Source organism: Bos taurus, chromosome 3 (assembly GCF_002263795.3).
Source record: "Bos taurus isolate L1 Dominette 01449 registration number 42190680 breed Hereford chromosome 3, ARS-UCD2.0, whole genome shotgun sequence".
NCBI lineage: Eukaryota > Metazoa > Chordata > Mammalia > Artiodactyla > Bovidae > Bos > Bos taurus.
Window position 1 is genome coordinate 18863357 of NC_037330.1, and position 19886 is coordinate 18883242.

The 19886-nt window shown below is 40.8% G+C and overlaps 1 protein-coding gene across 1 annotated transcript in view; it reads left to right on the forward strand.

The window, feature by feature from the left end:
• The window catches only part of THEM4 (thioesterase superfamily member 4), a 49315-nt gene that overhangs the window by 19174 nt on the left and 10255 nt on the right, over positions 1–19886 (forward strand). The window contains 3 exon segments of the mRNA NM_001080368.2: positions 3958–3977; positions 3979–4103; positions 5083–5184. Of these exon segments, the coding sequence (NP_001073837.1) occupies positions 3958–3977; positions 3979–4103; positions 5083–5184 (247 nt within the window).

The window sequence follows — 19886 nt, forward strand, 5'->3', positions numbered from 1 at the left end:
GTGGTGAATGAAGTAACCATACGCTAAGGAGAGGTCAAGCTGTCGATGTGTGCACTATACCCCTTTGGCCTACTTAAGGACATCCCTTCTCTGCTACATCTTTCTCATCAGCGTACAGACATGCCACATCTCAGTTTCTTTCTTCCTAGTCTCTCTTAAACCCTCTCCAGGCAGACTGTCACTCACACCACTCCATCAGAACTACTGTCACCGATGACCTTCATGTTGCTAACCAGTGACCTCACTTAGCTTTTGGCACAGCTGACGACTCCTTTCTCCTTGAACGTGGCTTCCAAGACACCACATTCTTCTACTTCACTGCCTCTTGACTTTTAGTTTCTTTTGCCGGTTCCTCCTTGTCCTCAAACTTGGTGTTAGGATGCCCCATGTCTCCAACCTTAGTACTCCTTGCTTCACTATACTCTGTTGGTAATCTCATTCAGTCACATGGCTTTAGAGGCCATCCAAAAGATAACTTCCTCATCTAATGGTTGAAATTTAGTGAGTGCGTTCAAATTTTGCTTCCACAATTTAAAGCTGTGTTGCTTTGGGCAAGTAATTTTACCTTTCCTTGCCTCAGTTTCCTCATGGCATTTGCTGAGTACTTCAGTATTTGCTGAAGGAATGAAACAAAAATAAAACCACCTTTACCAAAAAAAATGGTTATTTATAAGTTTCTTTATAGAACTACCAGTATAGAGAGAAATGAGAATTAACCATTTTACAAATAAGGGGGAAATTTAGCAGTTTGTAGTACTAATTCCATTCTAACTATTGAACACCTCACACAATTAATTGAATATACTTAACCAGTACAGTTTGGCTTCTATGCTAATAGCTCTACTGAAATTTCTTCACTTAAGCCACTAGCAACCTAATTGTCAAATTTGATGGACATTTTTCAGTCCTTACTGTGCTCGATCTAGCTATTAATTTCATTCTCCTTGAAATGTTTTGTCTGTTGGCTTTCACAAACTTCTCTGAGCAATTTTCCCTTTCTCCTTCTATCCACTCTGTAAATATCAGTGGTTTCCAGGGTTCAGTTCCCACCCACATGTTTCTGCTCATCCTTTCATCCAACCTAACTACCCTCTCTTGCCTGAAACTTGACCCTCTTAGACTAGGGAGGAGTTTGAGGTCCTCTCTTCTACCCACACTTGCTTTCAAATCATTACTTCCTCTGCTTCTTAGAAAACCCCATTCCTTTTGAGGTTTATACCTTCTGACTTTATCACCCTCAACTTCCTCTGTCATCTACCAACCTCTCCCTCATATGTTGAGCATTTCAGCACCTGGTTAACTCTTCCTCTCTACCCAGTTCCTTACAGTTCCTTACAGTTCCTTCTCGGCAACCCAGCATCCAGATAATGGCTACTTGGTTTATTTACCTCCTCATAAACTTTCTTTTGCACAGCCCCAGCAACATGCTCCTGTAGACATCTTGAGCCTTTTCGTCTTCAGAAAATGCACAACCTCCAAATTCACACATTTAGACATCCTTTTTTTTTTTTTTTTTAATAAATTTATTGCATCCATCACGGGTGTACATGTGTTCCCCATCCTGAACCCCCCTCCCGCCTTCCTCCCCATACCATCCCTCTGGACCATCCCAGTGCACCATCCCCAAGCTTCCTGTATTCTGCATCGAACCTGGACTGGCGATTCAACCTGGACTAGACATCCTTTTTTTGACTACAACCTTTTTCCTACCAGCTTACTTGTGCAAAGGCCCCACAGAAAAAATTGTTTGGCTTCATTAAGACTCATTGAGTCATCTCATTGAGTCCTCTACTTTCTCACTATCTCCATAGCCCTCTTTTATCTGAACTTCTTTAGCGTACTTGTGCAGGATAACCCCAGCCCTGGATGAATCCAGCCATCTGCCACCACGTATTTGCACAGGCCCTCACATAGCTGGAAGAAATCACCCCTCGACTCCGAAAAGTTTGGTGGTTGTGATTTGATAGTGTTTCAGTGATCTTCTCACTCATCTTTTTTTTTTTAATAGGCTCTCTTTTTTTTTAAATTTTTATTTATTTATTCAGTTTTGGTTATGCTGGGTCTTCGTTGCTGTGTGTGCTTTTCTCTAGTTGAGGTGTGGGTTTTTCTCTAGTTGCAGCAAGCAGGGGCTACTCTGTTGCAGTATGCAGGCTTCTCTTGTTGCAGAGCACGGGCTCTATGGCCCACAGGGTTCACTAGTTGCAGAGTGTGGGCTCGGTAGTTGTGGTTCCTGGGCTCTAGATCACAGGCTCAATAATTGTGGCACACGGGCTTAGTTGCTCCTTGGCATGTGGGGTCTTCCCCAGCAGGGATCAAACCTGTGTGCCCTGCATTGGCAGGTGGATTCTTTTACCAGTGAGCCACCAGGGAAGCCCCTCACTCATCTTTCTTATCGGCCTCCTTTCATCCGGCTGGCAGAGATTCTGAATGCAAATTTGATCGTGTTACTCCTCTGCTACCTTCAGTGTTATCTCATGTATTAAAAGACCAGTTCTTCTCAGATTTTAACATGAATATGAAGCAGCTGGGAATCTTGTTAAACTGTAGGTTTAACAAGTAGGTCAGGAGTAGAGCCCAAGAGCCTGCATTTCTAACAGACTTTCCCACCATCTTTTTTCCCTCATTTTTATAAGGTAACCTCAATGTTTAGTAATCTAGACCAGAAGTTCTGAAATCCTAAGTAAAAAATTAGAAAGACTTGATGCTTATCTTATCCTGAAGTCCCAGAATGTCAGAGTTGGGACAAACGTTAGGGGTCATTTGGATTTATCTACTCGCTGTATGGAGAAAATATGGAGAAAGGAGCAAATTCTAGGCTAAAGCTAAGTCACAAAAAATTTTCCGACTCTCAGGACAAGACTCTTTCTACTGTGCCATGAGACTGATTCTCAATTTTAAGTTTCTTTGGCTCTTCAAATCATTCAATTTCTCAACAACTGCTAGAATGAACATAGTGTGTGCCTATGTGCCAGTTGTTGAGCACATGGAGTCCAAAAGACAGGATGTCTGCCACCAAATGCTCAAGGCATAAATAACAGGCATCCTTTCTTGTCCTCCCCACTTCTCCCAGATCGTCTCATCTCATATCCTTTTCCAAGTTTGTAAATGTAAATCTTATAGCAATAAAGGAAACAGCATTATACATAGCAAATCATGATGAGCTGTAAAAGAAAGCTGAGAGTTTTGGGAATTAAATCTTAAAATGTATATGAAAGAAAAAATATGCCCTTCCCTCAGAGCAGTAGTTTTTAGTCTTTATTTTGAAGTTACCTACATTTTGACTCACAACTCAGAACACACAACTTGTGCACAGTTGTATAACTGAGAAAACATATCTAAATGAGTACACTAGTACTTATCCAGGATATATGTGAAGCATGAGGATTTTTTTTAAGTTTCTTTTTAAAGTCTTACAACCCACTAACTTGATTTCATGAACCATAATGGTTCTGACCCTGAGTTTCAGACTCAAGCATCATAATCACATTGAATATTGGGTTGAACTGGCTCAGTTTCTGATTCAGTATGATATCTATCTTCTGCTCAGGTTAAACTCATGTCTGCAAGGAAAATTCCTCTACTATTACATTCCTCACTCTCTTCAAATCCCATTTTAATTGCACTTATTTGAAGAAGGATTTCTGTCTATACTTTATTATATTATTCCATATTCCCTTCACATTTATGTACTGTATTTCCTGATTGCCATGTGTTAGTACTTTGTTTTGATTTCATTTATTTTTTACTGTGTCCCCACTTAGACCAATTCCACAGGAACAAATATCCTATATTCTCTTTCTTTGGAACTCTCCCATCCCCTTCGATTTTGCACCTGGCTGGCATTTTAATCAATCATCTATTGACCTGTGATTCTCACAGGGAACAGATATTTGTCTCTGACATGGTGTTTTTCTCATACCTGTTTCTCATGTGCGCATCCATCTGATTGCCCTGCAGACCCAAAGCTTGTGGAAGAAGGCCCAGCTCTTCACCAGAGGCTTTGAGGATGGCCTGGGCTTTGAATATGTGATATTCAAGAATAATGATGAGAAAAGGACAGTTTGCTTGTTTCAAGGAGGTCCTTATCTGCAAGGAGTACCTGGGTAAGAATGATAGCCTAGAAATGTGGATCTAAGAAGAGTATCGCCTTGTATCAATGGACTACAATAAAGGCATTCAAGTGGTAATATAGATATATATTTACTGACATGGATATATATATATATAGAGAGAGAGAGATGCAAATTATTGAATGACAAAAGCATAGGACGTAGTGCAAGCATATAATTTTAGAGAGTATCATTAACATGTTAATAATGGTTTGTCACTAGATGGCCTTATAGCCTTCCCTGAAGGTGGCTCAGCAGTAAAGAATCCACCTGCAATGCAGGAGATGTGGGCTTGATCCCTGGGTCAGGAAGATCCCCTGGAGGAGGGCATGACACCCCACTCTAGTATTCTTGTCTGGAGAATCCCATGGATAGAGGAGCCTGGTGGGCTACAGTCCATGGAGTCACAAAGAGTCGGACACGACTGAGCGACTTAGCACACTTTCATCTAGATGTATGCCCAGAAGTGGGATTGCTGGATCATATGGTAACTCTATTTTTAGTTTTCTAAGGATCCTCCATACTGTTCTCCCTAGTGGTTGTACCAACTTGCATTCCCCCCAACAGTATAGGTGAGTTCCCTTCTCTGACCTAGCAACAGCAGCAGATGGCCTTATAATCTTTAGTTTCTTTTTCTTCTGTTTGTCTGCATTTCCTAAATTTTTAAACAATGATTTATATAGTTTGATAAAAACATAAATTTCCTAAATTGCATTTCAGCTTTTTGCTTACTTGTGACCTGATTATTATTAGGTTCTAGCTTTGTTACAAATACTACAGTATTATGCTATGAACAAAACAAAGGTGAGAAGAACATGAATATAATTTGATATTTAGTACCTTGCATGTGAACTATTAAATAAGTGGAACTTTCAGAAATAAATTATATGGGATGCTTGGATAATTTTTGTCTCTGAAGAGGCTGTTCTCAAAACTTCTGAATACCTTTCTCATTTCCTCCTGTTGTACCTAGATTGCTTCATGGAGGTGCCATGGCAACAATGATAGATATTGCTCTTGGTTCGTGTACTGGCGGAGCTGTCATGACTGCAAATCTCAACATCAATTTTAAAAGGTAAATTCATGGGTATTCTTTACTTCTTAGTTGGATTCCCCAGCAGCAGACCCTGAGAAAAGGATTTCTGTGCAAGAAAGAACCTACTCGGAGAGGAAACTAGCTAGGGCATGGGAGAAGGACAGGGAAGGAAGTCACCCAAGGTTAGGCTCTCAGTCCTGCAAAGGGTAGCTTCATCCTGAACATGCAAAGAATTCCAGAGTGAAATGTGTACCTCGGGATTGTCCCTACCTCAGGCAAGGGAGCTGGAGTCTTCATATTCTCTCACACATTCGTCATAAGAAAAGAACTACCCTGGGACCATAAATTCCCAAGTACTTCTCGCTCACAGTCTTTCAGTAGAGCAGGCTCTAAGAAAAGTATCCAAAAAGCAAAGGGAAAAAAGGATTGAAAGGAATCTGAGTGAAGCACTAAATACCTCTACATAACAAAACATAAGTTTTATATAACATTACACAAAGAAATAAAAGGGCAGCAAGAAAATTTTGGTATCCATTAAAAACAAAGCTCAGCATGATCTTATCTAATTCTTCAATTATGCAGCTATACCTCTACAGTTAATCAAATATTATGGATATTGGCATAAGCATAGAGAAGGAGACCAATAGGGCAGAACAGAGTTTAAAAACAGAGGTTAGTAGAGAAGAGCTCCAAACAAGGTTCTGAGGGTTATTATTTCACACAGTAGGAAGCATGTAGGTAACAAAACATCTCCATATTATATTCCAGAGAGTTGGATGGCTTCTGTTGGATGGCTTCTGTGGCAGTCATCAGGGAGCCATGCTTCATAGATAATGGGTTTATTCACTTTAAGTAATACTTATCTAGGTATGTCCTACTCAGGGCATCCTATAGAAAAAGACTCTTCCCCCCTATCATGTATCATCAGTTTATTTCAGGGGTCAGCATAACTTTTTCTACAAATCTTTTATGCTTTATGGGCCATACAGTCTCTGCAACTACTCAACTCTGCCAGCATAGCACAAAAGCAACCACAGACAATACATAAATAAATGGATAAAGCTGTGTTCCAATAAAATTTTATTTTTAAAACAAGTAGCTGGCCAATGAGACATACTTTGCCAACTCCTGGTCTAATTACCTGCAGGCCCAGTGAGAAAAAATTAGTCAGAGTCACTTGCCCCCTGGGAGCATTTCTCTTTGCTCCCCACAAGACACACACACACACACACACACACACACACACACACACACACCAAAAAGTTGGAGGCCAGATGCTTTAACTTCATCCTCCCCAACTGCCAATAATAGTAACTTCAAAATAAAAATAACTTTAACAAGATAGAAACTTATGTGAAAGAAATCTAGTATGGCAGCTCCAGAGATGCAGGCTCTTTCCAGCTCATCTTTTCACAGTTCAGAGTGGCAATAAAACCTGTCATCACATGTCCTGCACAGCAGGATTGAGGAATAAGGATAGAGTTGTCTTCTCTCTTTCAAAAAGACTTCTTGTATGTACTGCACAACACACCCATTTAATCTCATTAGCATTAAAAGAGATTGGGAAAGTGGTTCCTTAACTGCTATTACTGTCACCCCAATTAAATTCAGTGTCATCAACTAACACAACTACAGGCATTTTTTTAAATTTTATTTATTTTTTGTCTTGGTTGCTGCACGAGGGCTTTTTCTTGTTGCAGCAAGCAGGGGGCTACTCTTTAGTTGCCATATGCAGGCCTGTCATTGCAATGGCTTCTCTTGTTGCAGAGCATGGGCTCTGGGACACACAGGCTTCAGTAAATTGTGGCTTATGAGCTTAGCTGCCCTAGGGGCATGTGGAATCTCCCCAGACCAGTTATCGAACCCATGTCCTTTGCATTGGCAGGTAGATTCTTAACCACTGGACCACCTGAAAGTCTACAACTATAGACATATTAACAAATCCACACATAAATAATACAATATAAATTATTTTAAATACTAAAGCACTAATTAAAAACATAATTGGATTTAACTAAACATCAAGTTAGTTTCTTCTAATTATCAAATTATCTCAGTGATTACAAATCTTATTATTTCATCTACACTTAACCTTGTATTTCCCAGGTGGCACTAGTGGTAAAGAACCTGTCTACCAATGCAGGCGACATAAAAGACATGGGTTTGATCCCTGGATTGGGAAGAATCCCTGGAGGAGGGCATGGCAACTCCAGTATTCACACCTAGAGAATCCCATGGACAGAGGAGCCTGGCAGGCTGCAGTCCATAGGCTTGCAAAGAGTTGGACACAACTGAAGTGACTTAGCACACATGCACATTCCCATTTGCACAGAATTTTTTAAGTTTGATGTATTCCCCTTTTTTTTAAATTTTGTTGTCTCTGTCTTTGGTGTCATATCCAAGAAATCATTACTGAACCAACATCATGAAGCTTTTCCCCAATGTTTTCTTCTAGGAGTTTTATAGTTTTAGGTCTTTCATATAGGTCTTCAGTCCTTTTCACATTATTTTTCTTATATATGGTTTAAGGCAAGAGTCCAACTTCATTCTTCTACTTGTGGATATCCAGTTTTCCCAGCACCATTTTTTTAAGAGACTGTCGTTTCCACATTGAGTTGTTTTGGTCACTTGTAGAAAATCATTTGACCATATATGTGAGGGTTTATTTCTAGGCTTTCTATTCTATTCCATTGATCTACATAGTCTGTCTTTAGCCAGTACCACATTATCTTGATTATTGTAGTTTTGTAATGTTTTGTAATCAAGAAGTGTGAGATTTACAACTTTTTCCTTCTTTTTCAAGATTGTTTTGGCTCTTTGGAGTCCCTTGAGATTCACGTAAACTTTAGGTGGATTTTTCTTTTTCTACAAAAAAATGTCATTGAGGAGAGAACAAGATGGCAGAGAAGCAGGTGGACATGGAGAACATCTCTCTCACGGATACATCAGGAATACACCTTCAGACACAGAAGTGCATGCAGAACACCAGCTGAGAGCAGATGGAAGTACTTGATCAGCAGAAAAGAATATATAGAACCATGCAAAACTTGGTAGGATAAAGGAACTAGGGGGAAAAACAGGAATGTTAGCAGGACCGGACCTGCCCTCGGCGGGTGGCGGAACTGAGGCAGGGGTCCAATCCCCACACTGGGGCAATTGTCTGAGTCGGAGGAGAAACATTTAAGGCTGAGAGTAAGACAGCTGCTTTGTGGCAGCCTAAATGGAATGAGAATCAGACAGTCCTTGCCACAGCTATACATGCCCCAGACAGGGATGCAGGTCCCCTGGAAGGCGCAGAGGCTGGGAGCTGGAGTTTAGGGGTTGTGGAGCAATCCCAGGGCGAGGGCTGCTGTTGACTGTGGAGAGACGGATCAAGGGGAGGTGAGGAAGGAGACTGTGGTGGGAAATACCTGTGGAGGAAAACCGGGCGGCCATGGAAGCCAGGCGATACTGCTGAGTCACACGTAGCAGGTGGAGCCTCCACCATAGCCTCTCTGTCCCCATATGCCAGTGTTGGCAGCTGAACAATAGAGAGGCTGGCCCATCAAACACCTGATGCACTGAACTACAGAGTAGGACCCCACCCAGGGTGCTCCTTTAAGTGACTGGTGTGCCAAACTACAGAGTAGGACCCCAGCCAAGGGGGCCCCTCTGTGTGCCTGACACGCGGAACAACAGAGAAGGGCCCCAGGCAAGGGAGCAAGCACTCTAAGTGCCTGAATGGGTGGAGCTACAGAGAAAGACTGGCCAAAGAGGCCTTCTGATCACCATCTCCAAGAGACTCAAAAAAAGACTCTGAGAGTGCCATAACTCCTATGGTGGAGGCAGTTCATGTCCCTGCACACTTGGTGCTGCCAGGGTCCCCACAAGCCAAGCAGCTGTGCCACCTTCATGCTCAACTCTCACTGGGGCAGAGCTGCCACAGACAAAAAAAAAGTCTTGCATCTATGCGCACAGGGCTGCTTCGGTCCTGTCCAACTCTGCACTCCTGTGAACTATGGCCTGCCAGGCTTCTATGTCAGGGGGATTCTCCAACCAAGAATACTGGAGTGTATTGGCCAATACTGGTTGCCATACCCTTCTAGAGCACTATATTTCCTGCTGCCCTAGCCACCAACTCCCCTGAGTACCTGGTGCTGCCAGAACCCCTGTGACCCAAGCAGCTGCACCATCTCCACACCTGGCCCTCACGTGGGCACACCCAAGTCTTCCAGGGCAGCCTCAGGAGCAAACCCCAGTGGACGACCCACATGTAGAGGTGGAAATAAAACCACAGTTGAAACCCAGAGGCAGTGTGGCTACAGAAGAAGACCCAAAACCTTCCCACCAGATGTACAAGCTGTAGATTAAATCTACAGAATCAACTAGGCAGACTCTGTGTCTATGAAATATATAAAAGGCCACTGAGAGCTCCCACAAAAGAAAACGTACTAGCTCTGATAGCTGTGGACATTGGAGGCAAGAACGCACAGGAGTGGGACCAGATTAGAATCTGAGCTGCCCCCACAGCAGATCCAGAGATCAGCACAGTGTTGGAGGGCATCCTAGGAAGGTGAGGTGCACTGTGACTCCCAGAGCGGGAAAGAACTCTGACACCAGTGACTCAAGAAAAACATTTATTATTCTTATGTTTTGACTTGTTCTGTAGATACTTTTGGATTTTTTTTTCTCCTTCTTGTAGTTGTCAATTTTATTGGCATTATGAAATCTAATTAAGCTTCTGAGCTTTTTTTTTTCCTCAGTCACATTTTTTATTGTTGTTTTAAACCTCTGCTTCTATGTTGGGCTTTTGCAGTTCTGGGGAGTTTTCCTTTTTTTTTTTTTTCTTTTCTCTTTTTTTTTAATTTCAATTTTTCATTTTTTAAACCAATTACTATCTTTCTACATATATTCCTTTGTTTCCTTTTCTTACTGTTCTTTTCCCCTTGCAGTTCAGTTCAGTTCAGTCACTCAGTCTTGTCCAGCTCTTTGTGACCCCATGGACTGCAGCATGCCAGGCCTCACTGTCCATCACCAACTCCCAGAGTTTACTCAAACTCATGTCCATTGAGTCGGTGATGCCATCCAACTATATCATTCTCTGTCATCCTCTTCGCCTCCTGCTTTCAATCTTTCCAGTATCAGGGTCTTTTCAAATGAGTCAGCTCTTCGCATCACATAGCCAAAGTATTGGAGTTTCAGCTTCAACATCAGTCCTTCCAATGAATATTCAGGACTGATTTCCTTTAGGATGGACTGGTTGGATCTCCTTGCAGTCCAAGGGACTCTCAGTAGTCTTTTCTAATACCACAGTTGAAAAGCATCAATTCTTCGGTGCTCAGCTTTCTTTATAGTCCAACTCTCACATCCATACATGACTACTGGAAAAACCATAGGATTGACTAGATTGACTTTTGTTGTCAAAGTAATGTCTCTGCTTTTTAATATGCTGTCTAGGTTGGTCATAACTTTTCTTCCAAGGAGTAAGCATCTTTTAATTTCATGGCTGCAATCACCATCTGCAGTGATTTTGAAACCCAAAAATTAAGTCTCACTGTTTCCACTGTTTCCCCATCTGTTTGCCATGAAGTGAATGGGCCAGATACCATGATCTTAGTTTTCTGAACATTGAGCTTTGAGCCAACTTTTTCACTCTCCTCTTTCATTTTCATCAATTAGTCTCTTTAGTTCTTCTTCACTTTATGTCATAAGGGTGATGTCATCTGCATATCTGAGGTTGTTGATATTTCTCCCAACAATCTGGATTCCAGCTTGTGCTTCATCCAGCCCAGCGTTTCTCATGATGTACTCTGCATATAAGTTAAATAAGCAGGGTGACAATAAATAGCCTTGACGTACTCCTTTCCCGATTTGGAACCAGTCTGTTAGTTCCATGTCCAGTTCTAACTGTTGCTTCTTGACCTGCATACAGATTTCTCAAGAGGCAGGTAAGGTGGTCTGGTATTCCCATCTCTTTCAGAATTTTCCATAGTTTGTGGTGATCCACATAGTCAAAGGCTTTGGCATAGTCAATAAAGCACAAGTAAATGTTTTTCTGGAACTCTCTTGCTTTTTTGATAATCCAACGGATGTTGGCAATTTGATCTCTGGTTCCTCTGCCTTTTTGAAATCTAGCTTGAATATCTGGAAGTTCAGGGTCACATACTGTTGAAGCCTGGCATGGAGAGTTTTGAGCATTACTTTACTAGCATGTGAGATGAGTGCAATTGTGCGGTAGTTTGAGCATTCTTTGGCATTGCCTTTCTTTGGGATTAGAATGAAAACTGACCTTTTCCAGTCCTGTGGCCACTGCTGAGTTGTCCAAATTTGCTGACATATTGAGTGCAGTACTTTCACAGCATCATCTTTTAGGATTTCAAAAAGCTCAACTGGAATTCCATCACCTCCACTAGCTTTGTTCATAGTGATGCTTCCTAAGGCCTACTTGACATCTCATTCCAGGATGTCTGGCCCTAGTTGAGTGATCACACCATTGTGATTATCTGGGTCATAAAGATCTTTTTTGTATAATTCTTCTGTGTATTCTTACCACCTCTTCTTGATATCTTCTGCTTCTGTTAGATCCATACCATTTCTGTCCTTTATTGAGCCCATCTTTGCATGAAATGTTCCTTTGGTATCTCTAATTTTCTTGAAGAGATCTCTAGTCTTTCCCATTCTATTGTTTTCCTCTAGTTCTTTGCACTGATCACTGAGGAAGACTTTCTTGTCTCTCCTTGCTATTCTTTGGAACTCTGCACTCAAATGGGTATATCTTTCCTTTTCTCCTTTCCTTTTTGCTTCTCTTCTTTTCACAGCTATTTGTAAGGCCTCCTCAGGCAGCCATTTTTCTTTTTTGCATTTCTTTTTCTTGGGAATGGTCTTGATCCCTGTCTTCTGTATAATGTCACGAACCTCCGTCCATAGTTCATCAGACACTTGCAGATCTAATCCCTTGAATCTGTCACTTCCACTGTATAATCGTTAAGGGATTTGATTTAGGTCATACCTGAATGGTCTAGTGGTCTTCCCTACTTTCTTCAATTTAAGTCTGAATTTGGCAATAAGGAGTTCATAATCTGAGCCACAGTCAGTTCCCAGTCTTGTTTTTGCTGGCTATATAGAGCTTCTCCATCTTTGGCTGCAAATAATATAATCAGTCTGATTTCAGTATTGACCATCTGGTGAAAACAAAACTAACAAATTCACCCAGTGAATAAAGGAAACCAAAAATTATATCTACCAATTAAGAACAAAACTAACTAAAACACAAACTGGAAAACAAAACTAAAGCAAGGTGCCAAATGGGAAATAAAGCAATGAAAATAAAACTAACAAATATGTTGAGAGGAAGGGAAAGAAAGGAAAGAAAGAATATATATGCAATAGTTTTGTTCTTAACTGGTAGATATAATTTTTGGTTTTCTTTGTTCATTGGGTCAATCTACTGACTTTATTTTTGTTGGACTGTTTTTATTTTGCTTATGGGTGTATAAATGCTGGGCTGGAAGAAGCACAAGCTGGAATCAAGATTGCCAGGAAAAATATCAATAACCTCAGATATACAGATGACACCACCCTTATGGCAGAAAGTGAAGAGGAACTAAAAAGCCTCTTGATGAAAGTGAAAGAGGAGAGTGAGAAAGTTGGCTTAAAACTCAACATTCAGAAAACTAAGATCATGGCATCTGGTCCCATCACTTCATGGGAAATAGATGGGGAAACAGTGGAAAGAGTATCAGACTTTATTTTTGGGGGCTCCAAAATCAGGGCAGATGGTGATTGCAGCCATGAAATTAAAAGACGCTTACTCCTTGGAAGGAAAGTTATGACCAACCTAGATAGCATATTCAAAAGCAGAGACATTACTTTGCCAACAAAGGTCCGTCTACTCAAGGCTATGGTTTTTCCAGTGGTCGTGTATGGATGTGAGAGTTGGACTGTGAAGAAGGCTGAGCACCGAAGAATTGATGCTTTTGAACTGTGGTGTTGGAGAAGACTCTTGAGAAAGTCCCTTGGACTGCAAGGAGGTCCAACCAGTCCATCCTAAAGGAGATTGGTCCTGGATGTTCATTGGAAGGACTGATGCTGAAGCTGAAACTCCAATACTTTGGCCACCTCATGCGAAGAGTTGACTCATTGGAAAAGACCCTGATGCTGGGAGGGATTAGGGGCAGGAGGAGAAGGGGACAAAAGAGGATGAGATGGCTGGATGGCATCACCGACTCGATGGACATGAGTTTGAGTGAACTCCGGGAGTTGGTGATGGACATGGAGGCCTGGCGTGCTGTGATTCATGGGGTCGCAAAGAGTCAGACACGACTGAGTGACTGAACTGAACCGATGGGTATATATGTATATGTGTGTATTCAGTCACACTTTTTATTGTTGTTATAAACCTCTGTCTCTATGTTGGGCTTTTGCAGTTCTGTGGAGTTTTCCTTTTTTTTCTCTCTCTTTTATAATTTTAACTTTTTTAAACCTATTATATTTTTTCTATGTTTATTCCTTTGTTTGCCTTTCCTACTATTCTTTTCCCCTTGCAGTTAATCTTTAATGTATATAAATCTTCTTCATCTACCTCTGTTTAACTTTGCATGTCTATTCTTTCTTATTTTTTCTTTCTTTCCTTTCCTCTCAACATATTTGTTAGTTTTGTTTTCATTGCTTTATTCCCTACTTGGCACCTTGCTTTAGTTTTATTTTCCAGTTTGTGCTTTAGTTAGTTTTGTTCTTAACAGGTAAATACAATTTTTTATTTCATTTGTTCTCCGGGTCAGTCTACTGTACTCTATTTTTATGGACTATTTTGACTTTGCTTTTGGGTATATATGTATACTCCATTATTTTAATTATTATTTGCCTAATTTTGTAACTGCCATTTGTCTGGGGTTCATCTTTGCTTTGGAGAAAGCGATGGCACCCCACTCCAGTACTCTTGCCTGGAAAATCCCATGGACGGAGGAGCCTGGTAGGCTGCCGTCCATGGGGTCGTGAACAGTCGGACACGACTGAGCGACTTCACTTTCACCTTTCACTTTCACGCATTGGAGAAGGAAATGACAGCCCACTCCAGTGTTGTTGCCTGGTGAATCCCAGGGACGGGGGAGCCTGGTAGGCTGCCGTCTATGGGGTCACACAGAGTCGGACACGACTGAAGTGACTTAGCAGCATCTTTGCTTTCTTGTTTTGGGGTATTTGTTTTAATCTTACTTAATGCCATAACAAACCACTTGTGGAATCTTCATTCCTGACCAGAGATCAAACCCTGAGCCTTTAGAATGGGAGCATTGACTCCAATACCCTAGACTCCCAGAGAACTAACCCTAGGGAGTATCAAATGGTGAGAACTCACACAAAGGAAACCACTTGAATACAAGACCCAGCATCACGCAACCACCAGTAGCACCCTGTGCAGGATGCCTCATCTAAACAACAAACAAAACAAAAATATAAGCCCAATCATCAGTAGACAGGATTACCACCTCACTCAGCCTTGGCCATCAGAGGAAAAACAAACAAAAAACTCAGCAGAAATCTCACCCTGTACAAAGCTTACACAAACCACTCGGCCAGCCTTAGAAAGGCAGAAACCAAAAGGAAGGAGAATTCAGCCTTGAAGCCTGGGAAAAGGAGACCTCAAACACACACACACACAAATAGTGAAAAGGCACAGAAATACTATACAAATGAAGGAAAAAGTAGAAACACAGAAGTCCAAATAAATGAAGAAGAAATAGGCAAACTACCTGAAAAAGAATTCAGAATAATGATAGTAAAGATGTTCAAAAACCTTGAAAACACAATGGAGAAAAATGCCATTGACATTTTAATGGGGATTGCCCTGAATCTGAAAATTGCTTTGGGTAGTAATGACATCTTAAAAATATTGAGTCTTCATTATCAGAGAAATGCAAATCAAAACCACAATGAGGTACCATCTCACACCAGTCAAAATGGCTGCTGTCAAAAAGTCTAGAAACAATAAATGCTGGAGAGGGTGTGGGGAAAAAGGAACCCTCTTACACTGATGGTAGGAATGAAAACTAGTACAGCCACTATGGAGAACAGTGTGGAGATTCCTTAGAAAACTGGAAATAGAACTGCCATACAACCCGGCAATCCCACTGCTGGGCATACACACTGAGGAAACCAGAATTGAAAGAGACATGTGTACCCCAATGTTCATCGCAGCACTGTTTATAATAGCCAGGACATGAAAGCAACCTAGATATCCATTGGCAGACAAATGGATAAGAAAGCTGTGATACATATATATAATGGAATATTACTCAGCTGTTAAAAAGAATGCATTTGAATCAGTTCTAATGAGGTGAATGAGACTGAAGCCTATTATACAGAGCAAAGTAAGTCAGAAAGAAAAACACCAATACAGTATATTAACGCATATATATGGAATTTAGAAAGATGGTAATGATGACCCTATATGCGAGACAGCAAAAGAGACACAGATGTAAAGAACAGACTTTTGGACTCTGTGGGAGGAGGCGAGGGTGGGATGATTTGAGAGAATAGCATTGAAATATGTATATTATCATATGTGAAATAGATCGCCAGTGCAGGTTCCATGCATGAGACAGGGTGCTCAGGGCTGGTGCACTGGGTTGACCCTGAAGGATGGGATGGGGAGGGAGGTGGGAGGGAGGGTCAGGATGGGGAACACATGTACACCCATGGCTGATTCATTGAATGTATGTCAAAAACCACCACAATATTGTAAAGTAATTAGCCTCCAATTAAATAATATATATATATATATAGAGAGAGAGAGAGAGAGTCTTCTAACTAATGAACACAAGATGTCTTTCCATTTATTTGTGTCTCTAATTTCTTAGTCTTTTGTCTCCTTGATTAAGGTTATTCTTAAGTATTTTATTCTTATTGATGTTGTTTTTAATGAAAGTGTTTTCTCAGTTTCCTTTTTAGATTGTTCATGGTTCGTGTATAAAAATGCAATTGATTTTTTATGTTGATTTTATATCCTGCAACTTTGCTGAATTTGTTCATTAGTTCTAATGGTTTTTCTGTGGAATCTTTGGGAGTTTCTGTAGATAAGACCGTTTCACCTGTGAACAGAGATTATGTACTTCTTCCTTTCTGATTTGTCTGCCTTTCCTTTCTTTTTCTTGCCTAACTACTCGGGCTAGACTTCTAGTACTTTGTTGATAGGAATGGCAAAAGTAGGCATCTTTGCCTTCTTCCAAATCTTAGAGGAAAAGTATCAAGTCTTTAAACCATTGTGTATGGGATTAGCTATAGGCTTTTCATATGTGGCCTTTATGATGTTGAGATAGTTTGTTCTTATTCCTAGTTGTACCTTAGATTTTTAGCCCCTCACGCAGATTGTCACTGTACCTCATTCTCTTGTTTAACCCTGTGTCTCATCAACCAACTCTCTGTCTCACTTGAGTGAACCAAATTAAAGTTAGAATAAATTTGTCAACCCAAAAGCAAAATGTGATTTAGATAGCAGTTATGTTGACTTTAAAGATTAATTTGGGAGAAATTGTCATCCTTACATGTAGTCAATATTTTATATAATTTATGACTAAAAATTAGATCCTAGAAATGGCTTTCCTAACATGATAAATAATATATTTTAAATTAAATTTTTAGTATTTTTCCTTGTTTCACAGTTTTTAAAATATTTTTCTCTGTTTACATAAAGGTGAAGAATACACTACAACCTCAATTGTCAAAAAAAAGTGGGGGGTTTCATCTGGAAACAAGTTCAGTGGAGTATTTATCTGGATTACAGTTTAGTGCAACAAGTGTTTGTGTGTTGAGCACACGCAACCTGCCAGGTCTTATATTTAGTCCTTGTCTCATCCAACAAACTATTCACATAAATCAGTTACTTTGTTATTTATTTGTTATCCACAATTGGAAAATGTACTGAAAATAAGTTTTACCTGAAATCACATGGATAGAGAGAATACAGCCAGGGTTAGAACTCAAGTCCTCTAGGTCTGGTACTTGACACTACAATGTACAACCTCCATTCTCTTCTGAGGATTAAAGATCAGAATAATGCATTAGATTATATAAGTAGTCTAGAAGTTAATATTTATCAGACCCTGTATTTTTGTATGAAGTTGTTAGATTCATAATAATAATAGTAACAGTAAAAAAGCATGCTTAATCAACTGATGGCCCTCTGGGATGCTAGAGACAACCACCTGGGATTAAAATTTAATTGAAGATAATTTATAGTGTCAGTTTCGGGTGTCTTAACCTACCCTTCTGCTTCTAACAAGCAAAACTACTTTCTTTTTATACTGGTTCTGGTCTTCACTGATGTGTGGGCTTTTCTCTAGTTGTGGTGAGCTGGGGCTGCTCTCTAGTTGCAGTGTGCAGTGGCTTCTCCTGTTGCTGAGCACAGGTTCCAGGGCACATGGGCTCAGTAGTTGTGGTTTCCAGGCCCTAACGCACTGGCTCAATAGTTGTGGCACGCAGGCTGAGTTGCTCCACGGCATGGGGATCTTCCCGATACCCAGAATTGAACCCATGTCTCCTATGTTGGCAGGTGGATTCTTTACCACTGAGACACCAGGGAAACTTGCAAAACTGCTTCTTAATCATCCCAAATACTTTTCAGCCCCCTGATCCAAATGTCACACTTGATTTATTTCCTTGTGCTTAGTACATTAAGATAATTAGACAAAGAAGCTAAGTTGAGTTGTGGTGACTAGGCAGCCAAAAGGATTAAGATCTCAACATTTCTATAACCCATCCATGGTATATTGGTTGGGAAGTTCTAGATTAGACTTTTTCATGCAACATAGCAGACCAGAAATTCTGAAGGACATTCCTCGTTGAGAAAAACTAGATCCTGCGCCAAAATGTAAGGAAATAAACCACCGTGAGAATCAGCAGAAACAATAAGCAATGGACTTGGACCCTCAGGGGCTTAAGATAGCATGATAATTAGATATATAGTATAAAATAATTATGTATGAGATGTTTAAAGAAATAAAAGATGAAATCACAAAAAGAGAAAGCAACACAAAGCTGTAAAAATTAACAGGATTGCCACAGAACCTAAAACTTACAGAAATGAAAATATTGTATAAAAACAGAAGCATCTCAGCAGATAGATTAAGATCAGATCAGATCAGTTGCTCAGTCGTGTCCAACTCTTTGCGACCCCATGAATCGCAGCACAAGCCAGGCCTCCCTGTCCATCACCAACTCCCGGAGTTCACACAGACTCACGTCCATCGAGTAAGTTATGCCATCCAGCCATCTCATCCTCTGTCCCCTTCTCCTCTTGCCCCCAATCCCTCCCAGCATCAGAGTCTTTTCCAATGAGTCAACTCCTCGCATGAGGTGGCCAAAGTACTGGAGTTTCAGCTTTAACATCATTCCTTCCAAAGAAATCCCAGGGCTGATCTCCTTCACAATGGACTGGTTGGATCTCCTTGCAGTCCAAGGGACTCTCAAGAGTCTTCTCCAACACCACAGTTCAAAAGCATCAATTCTTCAGCGCTCAGCCTTCTTCACAGTCCAACTCTCACATCCATACATGACCACAGGAAAAACCATAGCCTTGACTAGATGAACCTTTGTTGGCAAAGTAATGTCTCTGCTTTTGAATATGCTGTCTAGGTTGGTCATAACTTTCCTTCCAAGGAGTAAGCGTCTTTTAATTTCATGGCTGCAATCACCATCTGCAGTGATTTTGGAGCCCAGAAAAATAAAGTCTGACACTGTTTCCACTGTTTCCCCATCTATTTCCCATGAAGTGATGGGACCAGATGCCATGATCTTCGTTTTCTGAATGTTGAGCTTTAAGCCAACTTTCTCACTCTCCACTTTCACTTTCATCAAGAGGCTTTTGAGTTCCTCTTCACTTTCTGCCATAAGAGTGGTGTCATCTGCATATCTGAGGTTATTGATATTTCTCCTGGCAATCTTGATTCCAGCTTGTGTTTCTTCCAGTCCAGCGTTTCTAATGATGTACTTTGCATATACGTTAAATAAACAGGGTGACAATATACAGCCTTGACGAACTCCTTTTCCTATTTGGAACCAGTCTGTTGTTCCATGTCCAGTTCTAACTGTTGCTTCCTGACCTGCATACAGATTTCTCAAGAGGCAGGTCAGGTGGTCTGGTATTCCCATCTCTTTCAGAATTTTCCACAGTTCATTGTGATCCACACAGTCAAAGGCTTTGGCATAGTCAAGAAAGCAGAAATAGATGCTTTTCTGGAACTCTCTTGCTTTTTCGATGATCCAGTGGATGTTGGCAATTTGATCTCTGGTTCCTCTGCCTTTTCTAAAACCAGCTTGAACATCAGGAAGTTCATGGTTCACATATTGCTGAAGCCTGGCTTGGAGAATTTTGAGCATTACTTTACTAGCATGTGAGATGAGTGCAATTGTGCGGTAGTTTGAGCATTCTTTGGCATTGCGTTTCTTTGGGATTGGAATGAAAACTGACCTTTTCCAATCCTGTGGCCACTGCTGAGTTGTCCAAATTTGCTGGCATATTGAGTGTAGCACTTTCACAGCATCATCTTTCAGGATTTGGAATAGCTCAACTGGAATTCCATCACCTCCACTAGCTTTGTTCGTAGTGATGCTTTCTAAGGCCCACTTGACTTCACATTCCAGGATGTCTGGCTCTAGGTCAGTGATCACACCATCGTGATTATCTGGGTCATGAAGATCTTTTTTGTACAGTTCTTCTGTGTATTCTTGCCACCTCTTCTTAATATCTTCTACTTCTGTTAGGTCCA